This window comes from Oryzias melastigma, linkage group LG24 (assembly GCF_002922805.2).
Source record: "Oryzias melastigma strain HK-1 linkage group LG24, ASM292280v2, whole genome shotgun sequence".
NCBI lineage: Eukaryota > Metazoa > Chordata > Actinopteri > Beloniformes > Adrianichthyidae > Oryzias > Oryzias melastigma.
Genome location: NC_050535.1, coordinates 19,358,188 through 19,366,365, shown reverse-complemented (window position 1 = coordinate 19,366,365; position 8,178 = coordinate 19,358,188). Strand labels below are relative to the sequence as shown.

Sequence of the window (8,178 nt, the reverse complement as noted above, 5' to 3'; positions counted from 1 at the left end):
AAATTTAAGTTTCTAAACTTTTGGCCCGTTTGCGGCGGGGCTAACATCGAGGACCAATCAAGAGTGGTAACTTAAAGTTTTTTACATTTTACATTTATTTGGCCAAACATCAATATTTGTTTCAATTTGTTTTATTTGGATTTTAAATAATATTGGCCCCAATTTAGCTCCATACTTCAGCTGCCATCCGGATTTGGAGTGCTGGTCCTGTTACGTTACAGTCCGGACTGCTGGCTCTGGGGCGCCTCCTCCTCCCCCCGCGCATACATGAGGAAGAGTGTGACGGTGGCGAAGGTGGCAGCGTTGACGGGAAAAGCTCTGAGCAGCGTGGAGGTGAGCCCCCGCGTGAACACCATGTAGCCCTCTTTTCTGACGCTTTGTCGTACGCAGTCCATAATGCTGCTGTAGCGCTGGACTCCGCCCACGCCGTCCGTCTGCAGCCGGGACTTGATGACGTCTGCGGGGTAGGTGACGATCCAGGAGGCGATGCCCGCCATACCGCCGGCGAGAAGCAGTTTGGGGATGATAAAGCGGCCGTCGGGCTCACACCCCAAGCTGCGCGTCAGCACGTCGTACGACCAGAAGTACGCCCCGAAGCCGGGGGTCTCTCGAATGAGCGTGGTGAGCATCCCCCTGTTGACCCCCCGCACCCCCTCCCGTCTGTAGATGTGCACCAAGCAGTCCAGCGAGCTCCTGTAGGTCTTCCTGGAGGCCTTCTTCTCCCCTACGCCCTGCATCTGCATGCGCGTTTTGGCCAGCTCCACCGGGCAGCACACCACGCACTGGATGGCCCCCGCAGCTGCCCCGGCCAGGAACTGGTTTGTGGGCGTGTCCTCTTTGAGGAAGCGCATGGTGTTCCCGTGCACGCCAAACACTATAGCGTTGATGACCGTGAGCCCCATCATGGGAGATCCGATGCCCTTATACAAACCCAGAGCCTGCAGTGAAACACGGCGTCACTCATAAAAACACAGACGTCTCCAACGGGGGATCACGCTCCCACCGTCTACAAACGATTGTCTGGATAGTCGAATAATCGGGTCATATATCAACTGGAAGTAAAACACACACCACTTTAAACTTACTTAAAAAAGGCAATTAAGACGATCGTTTAATAAAAGTTTAACACGTGTGTCAAAGTCAAGGCCCGGGGGCCGGATCTGGCCCTCCAGGTAATTCCATCCGGCCCTCCAGATGATTTTTATTTTATTGTTAATAACTATCTTATGTAATCTTGAGTTCATTTCTAACTTGTATCATTTTGACAAAATATATTTTTATGGGGAGTAAAATATTGAAAGTTTAAGGTTTAAGTTGATTTATTCTAGAATAATATTCCTGTTTTTTTATCATTCATAATTATGATAAAAAGTTATGGTTTTAAAGTTTTAAAAATTTGGCATTCTGCTAGCTTTTTGGACTGTTTTGGGATTTATTAAGATTTTTTAGGCTATTTTGGAGTTTAGCTAATTTTTCAGCTACATGCTAGCAGTTTTGGCTAACCTGAGATTTTTTTAGGCTACTTTAGCATTTAGCTAATATTTTACTTGGCTATGAGGTTCAGTGTTTTCAGCTATCAATTTCAGCATCTTCATCTATCAGCACTAGCATCTTGAGCAGCCAAATTCAGCTTACAGCATTCACACTAGTATTATCACATGTAATGTTACATATCTAGTTCATATTTATCTTAAAAAGTTAAGGTTTTAAAGTTTTAAAAATATATCTTTAGTGTGTTCAATAAATGTTTATCATATTTGGCCAATTTGGCTCCTTGTGCGATAGAGTTTGACACCTCTGCTTTAATGAATCATGCAGCTTCTATCCTTTATTAGTTTGTGGCACAAAACAAGATTAAATCAAGTAGGACAAGACTGATAAAATCGATTAATGGGTTTGAATCGATTTAAGTTGAATAGATCAATAAATGATTCATCAAATATAGATCGATCTACCACATAAAGCTAAAGTCTGCTAGCTTGATGCTAACGTTTAATGGAATTTCCTATAGGACGGTTAACGCTAACAATTGATCGACCTAAACATACATTACTGACTAAATGAATATCTTTATAAACTCACAGGTATGAATTTCCCAAACTCTTTTAAGGAAATGTTTTTAAAGTAACCATTTGTGGTCTGAAGCACAGCTTTTTGCTCATATTTTCTTCTTCTTCTGGAATAAGGTGTACTTCTATAGCGCAATCGCCACCTAGTGGCCAAACTGAAACGTCCTCCAGGAGAAGCAGAACAATGTTTACAATGTTAATGATCTGAACAATTTATCAATTTAAATTTTTTATTATTTACCTCATATTATAAACTAGTAAGTGTAGTTTTTGGAAAATGAAATGATTTTTTTTGAGAGGTCAAAATAACATTTAAAAATAACATCTTAAAGACTTATATTTGATTTAAATGAAATTATTTTAATGTAACAGATTGCAGTAACATTCAAAAAGTTTTGGATATTTCAAAATAAAGCTCACATCATTTTTAAGCAAAAATGTTCATATTTAAAAACAGAGTACATTAGACCTTTTTTATCTTCTTCCAATGACATAAATCCCAGGGCAGAAAGCTCCAGCTCTCCATAACAGACTGTGTGTGGATAGGATGATGTACTGGAGGTTAAAAGGGAAAGAGAAAGCTGCATACCGACTCCTGTCTGATGATGCACTGGAAGCAGTGGAAGGTCCCCCGATACAGAGGCTTATCAACAGGCTGGACCTGCAGTCTCACCTGGAACCAAACAAACACACCAATCAGCCGAAGGACTCGGGGAGAAGCTTCATGGATTGAGGCTGAAAATAAACAGCTCACCTTGACTGTGTCAAACGGATGTCCGACTAAAACTCCAGCAGCACCTGATGACCAGAAGAACCAGGTTTGTCATGCTAGCCACAGAAATAAAGTATTTTCCCACGAAAACAATGGAAGCTCCTGCAGTTAACAAACATTTTTTCTGCAGGAGACGGCTTGCTGTGTAACTTCATAAGACATAATCCAAAGTTAACTCCACAACGATGCAATAAAACTTTATTTAACGCATCTTTACAGCCCAAGGAGCACAATCTTTATCGCTGTTATACAAGTGTACCCTATATGAGCTCTTTTCTCTCTATGTCTCACAGGAGTCCAGACCGCAGGAATCAGGCTTTTTTAATGAAAATGTTGCCCCATCACATATGCAAAAACTTTAATGAAAATTTTCCAAAGAGAGATCAGATGTTTTAAAGAAAAATGTACTTTTGCAAATAAAGCTAATATTTTGCATTAAAAAGTAAAAACTTAACATTTGTTTATTTTCGAGAAATAATTTTTGCTTCCCTTAAATGTTGTGTACTTGTGAAATTCTTGTTCAATGGCATGAAAAAAAAATGTTTCCGCCACCTTGTTAGATTTTAGAAGTAATAAGGTTTTTCAGAAGCAACAAGATTGGTGGAAATAGCATTTGTATCGTCAACAGACAGAAGTGAATATTTCACAAGGAAGATAAATGTATATTTATGGCTCCAAAAATGTATGGCACAAAACTTGACGTGACAGCGTAACTTCCATCCCTAGGCTCCAAACCACTACGTTTATATGTTTTACACTTCTTTGTGACAAAAATTAGAATTGCATCACATTTGTTGATGATATATATGTTATGGAATCATTCTTGTGCCACCATTTTGCAAACAAAAGTTACAGTTTTTAGATCAAAATTTAGTAAATTGCAAATAAAATGTTAAGTGTTAAAAATAAAAAATCACAATTTGCAAATAAGAATATTTAATATTTGCTTTCAAAAATATTTTTTTGCATTTACAAACATTTTTTGTCCTCAGGAAAATATCTTTGTGGTTGAAGAGCAAATGTTTTAGATGCGTAGTGTCTCATCTCACTTTCGCCCTATCTTTGATTTTGCTTTAATACATTAATGTTTCGGCATCAACTCAAAATCAAAGATAGGGCAAAAGTGAGATGAGGCCCAACGCATCTAAAAGCGCAAAAAATGTTTTTGAAGCAAATATTAAATTTTATTTGCAAATTGTGATTTTTCATTTTTGAGCACATTTTGCTTCCAATTCAGAAAATGTTATCTTAAAACTGTGACTTTAGTTTGCAGTAAAAAAACCCTCCATACTTATCACATTTTCAAAATAAAACATACACTTTAACTAGCAAATTCGCCTGAAAATATGTGAACATTTAAGATTTTGACTAAAAGGCTAATATTAATAACAAAAACCACAGGATTTCAATAGCGTAACTTAATAAGTTTGTTTATTAAAGGGTCAAGTTTTTAATCACCTGACTACAGTAAATTAACAGACTCCCGAAAAAACCCAGGATCTGCTTAAAACACTAATATTTCCTAACAAAAATAGTTTATATAAGAAGATAGAATCAGTGCTGACGTTTCAGTATATTTCCTTTGTCTACTCCATACTTATCACTGTTGGTAGACGAAAAGAAAGAATGAATGAAACCTACCTCCGAAACATCCAGCCAAGAAGTCCATCCTCGCGGTCGAGCGCCTCTAGCGGGCGAGTCTAGTATAACACAGCCGGTAGACTTCACAGATGTTCGTTTCCCGCCGTAATTCTCCGACCTTTACTCCAACCGGACCACCTCAGCAGAGCTGAACAGAAACCTGTCGTCATTAACAGAGTAAACTGTGTTATGTCCCGTTTGTCGGTGCGCTCTCCTGCTAACCTTCAAGGCTGTCAGAGCCGCCGCGGGGATGACAGACGATGCAGACACCTCTGTGTTTTTGGACGCTTCTTCTTTCTACGGGTACAGCCGAGTTGGCAAACCAGCTTCAGAAGCATTACCGCCACCTAGTGGCAAAAACACAGAATTAACAAAACATGGTCAAACTGTGAGGCAACTGTAATCTCCCAAAAAGATAACTCTGGGTGGAAAAAAGCCAGGCTGCAGGCATGAAAATTAAAATATAAAATTAAATAAATACAAATGAGAAAGAATGCAATATCATTAAGTTAAAGATAGATATTTTGTAAACAAATAAATAACCTCAGAGTATTGCTTTTCAATTTTTTAAGGGATTTACAGAATAAATGTAATTCTCAAAGCGCAAACAAATGGGGTTCAGTTTTAAGAGACATTAACACATAAAAAGAGATCAAATTCTGAATTGAACATTATAGTAGTTGTTTACAAACCCAAACTCAAAATTAGACGTAAAGAAAATCATTTTTGTTGAAAGCCAATCCTGTAAATCCTGACAAATATTAACCAAATTACAATAACAAATATGTTTTTGGGTTTCAATATTGTTTTTACTTGAAGGGCATAAATTATTATTATTAATTTATACAAAATCTTTGCATTCCTATATTTTATTATTTTAATATGAACCCTCTTAATTTTAGAAGGTTTTTTATATGAAAAATCCTCAACATTGTGATGCATTTGTTCCTCTTTTTTTATATATAAAATTGGGGGGGAAGAAATCATTTTCGGCCGGAAGGAAAATTGTCATCTGAAGGGGATGTTTTTATTATTGGTTTAGTACAGTTTAAGTCTACAAAGCAAACAATAGTGATATTTTTTTCTAAGCTGTGTATACATTAAAGAATATTATAAACTAGCTCCTATTAACTATTCTATTGTTGTTGGTGTTATTTGCACATATTTTACAGTAACAAAGTCTTTGTCTTTAAAATGTCAGATTTTTTACTTTTTTCAGAATGTTGCTGTATAGGCGAAGCTTATTAAATCATTGAGCAAAAAAGATTATGAGTTGAAATTCCTGTTTTTATTATTAGAGTAATGCTGCAGTGATACAGAAAATTTTTCGTTTTTTTTCTTTATATTAAACATTGTGACTGCAGGGTCTCAACTGCATAATAGTCTTTTAAAGGTTTTTCTAAAACACGAGCTTAAACACTATTGGTTAATATAAAATAACAGATGATTAAGATGGGCAATCTAGTTACTACCAGGTTGCTAGAAGTTTGAACCTCCTCTATTCTTTATTATTTATTTTATTTAACTGTCTATGCTTCTGTTTGGTGCAGTGCAATTCATGTGTTGTTCCTCTTTCCCAGATTCCTGTTCTTGGCCGTGGACCAAGCCTCTGGCTTGTTTTGGTTGAGGACCTCGCTACAAACCGTCCCCCATTTCTATCTTGATGAACATTATACAAATATTTAGTTTTAGAGTTAGATAAGTGAATTCCTCTTTAATAGTCCTGGTACATCGCCTATCCATCCTTCATGTGGGCATCAGTGAAGTGTCTTCTTTTTATCCTGGTATTATATTTTTAAATGATTTTTTTAGGAGTTATTCCTTACCAAGTAGGGGGGTCTAAGGGCAGGGATAACCTGTTTTGGAAAGTCTATTTAGTTTAGTAATCAGCTATTGTTTTTATTTTATGACCAACTTTCTGCTTTTGTAGAATTACTGGCATGAAGTCCAATGAGACAATTGTTTAGTGATATTGGGCTATATCAGGGAGCCAAAATCCAAAACACACATTAGGTCGAGGGGCCAGATAGAATTAACATTTATTGAACAGTCTAAAACTAGTTTTTTTAAACTTTAAAATCATAACTTTTTAACATAATTATGAACTAGATATATAGCACTTTATATGTTAATTCACCGTACTGTTTTCATACTGTAAATACTTGTTTATACCCTCTCACTGCTATTTATTCCACTTTGCACATTGTAAATACATATTTATACCTGCTAAAGCACTCTGGATGGATGCAAACTGCATTTCGTTGCTGTGTACCTGTGACATGTGCAATGACAATAAAGTTGAATTCTATTGTATTCTATTCTATTACCTGCGATAATGCTAGTGTGAATGCTGTAAGCTGAATTTGTTCTTTGAAGATGCTAGTGCTGATAGCTGAAGTTCCTGAAATTGATGGAGAAAAACACTGAAGCTAAAAGTAAAAATGCTGACAGCTGAAAATGCTGAGGCTGGTAGCTGAAAATGCTAAAGCTGATAGCTGAAAACACTGAAGCAGACAGCCAGCTAAAATATTAGCTAAATACCAAATTAGCCCAAAAAACTGAGGTTAGCCAAACAGCTAAAACGTAGCTGAAAATAATAGATAATTTTTAAAATATCATAAAAAGTGAACAGTGATCTGAAAAGATGCTAGCTGTTTTAGCAACTGTAGGCATTTTGAGTTTTTAGGCTGTTTTGAAGTTTAGCTATTTTTTTCAGCTACATGCTAGCTGTTTTAGCGAACCTGAGCTTTTTTAGGCTTATTTGCCATTTAGCTAATAATTTAGCTGCCCATCCGCTTCAGGAGTTTCAGCTATCAGCTTCAGCGTTTTTAGCTATCAGCTTCAAGGTTTTTAGCTACCAATTTCAGCATATTCAGCTATCAGCACCAACATCTTCAGCAGCCAAATTCAGGTTACAGCATTCACACTTGCATTATCGCAGCTAATGCTATATATCTAGTTCATAATTATGTTAAAAATATTTGGTTTTTAAAATGTTGTTTTTGAGTGTTCAGTAAATGTTTATCCTGTTCGGTCCGTGACCTGCGGTGTGTTTTGGATTTTGGCCCCTTGTACGGTTGACTTTGACACCCCTGTTCAGCCTCTGCATACGGTGTGAATGAGACCCCCTCCCCCTGCATCGTCATCATCATCACCGTCGCCTTCATCACAACACGGAAGCGGTGCACAGGAGAAGCATCTGCAGACAGGCGGGAGGAAGACGGGCATAAATTGCAGGTAAACGCAGTCCACTGCAATAACCCCAGGTGCACAAAGGCCACGCGGACAAACAGCACGCGGGCGACATGGCGCTGATCCCCTCGCAGGTTCTCCGAGCCGCCATCCTGCTATCGTACTTCTCCATCCTCTGCCATTACAAGGCTCTGGACATGCCGGCGCACCAGACTTACGGAGGCAGCTGGAAGTTCTTAACCTTCATAAATCTGGTGAGTTAACGCTTTGGCTCCATTTTTGGTCTTTGACCCCAACCAGAAATAATTGCGGCACCTGCGAGACCCGCGGGCTCGGTGCTTTGTGTTAGTCAAAGTTCAAGTACGGAAAGCCAAAAGGGCCGTAATGTGGAACCATGCGTGCCTTTTTTAGCGTTGAAAACACTGACCATATATACGTACATATCGTTATATATATATATATATATATATATATATATATATATATATATATATATATATATAT

At 37.7% G+C, this 8,178-nt stretch overlaps 2 protein-coding genes across 2 annotated transcripts in view; one reads left to right on the top strand and one right to left on the bottom strand.

The window, feature by feature from the left end:
• Positions 1-6: 6 nt before the first annotated feature.
• LOC112158027 (mitochondrial basic amino acids transporter) lies at positions 7-4,921 on the bottom strand. Its single transcript, XM_024291193.2, has 5 exons — positions 4,705-4,921; positions 4,483-4,630; positions 2,824-2,867; positions 2,659-2,742; positions 7-938 (listed from the first exon to the last, which is right to left on the bottom strand). Exons 2-5 carry the CDS (start codon positions 4,508-4,510, stop codon positions 216-218), a joined length of 879 nt encoding a protein of 292 aa, XP_024146961.1. The 5' UTR covers positions 4,511-4,630; positions 4,705-4,921; the 3' UTR covers positions 7-215.
• A 2,684-nt stretch (positions 4,922-7,605) lies between these two features.
• aig1 (androgen-induced 1 (H. sapiens)) overlaps positions 7,606-8,178 on the top strand; it is a 10,131-nt gene continuing 9,558 nt past the window's right edge. Inside the window, exon 1 of the mRNA XM_024291195.2 lies at positions 7,606-7,928. Within this exon, the coding sequence (XP_024146963.1) occupies positions 7,788-7,928 (141 nt within the window). The 5' untranslated portion in view covers positions 7,606-7,787. The remainder of the gene's footprint in view (positions 7,929-8,178) is intronic.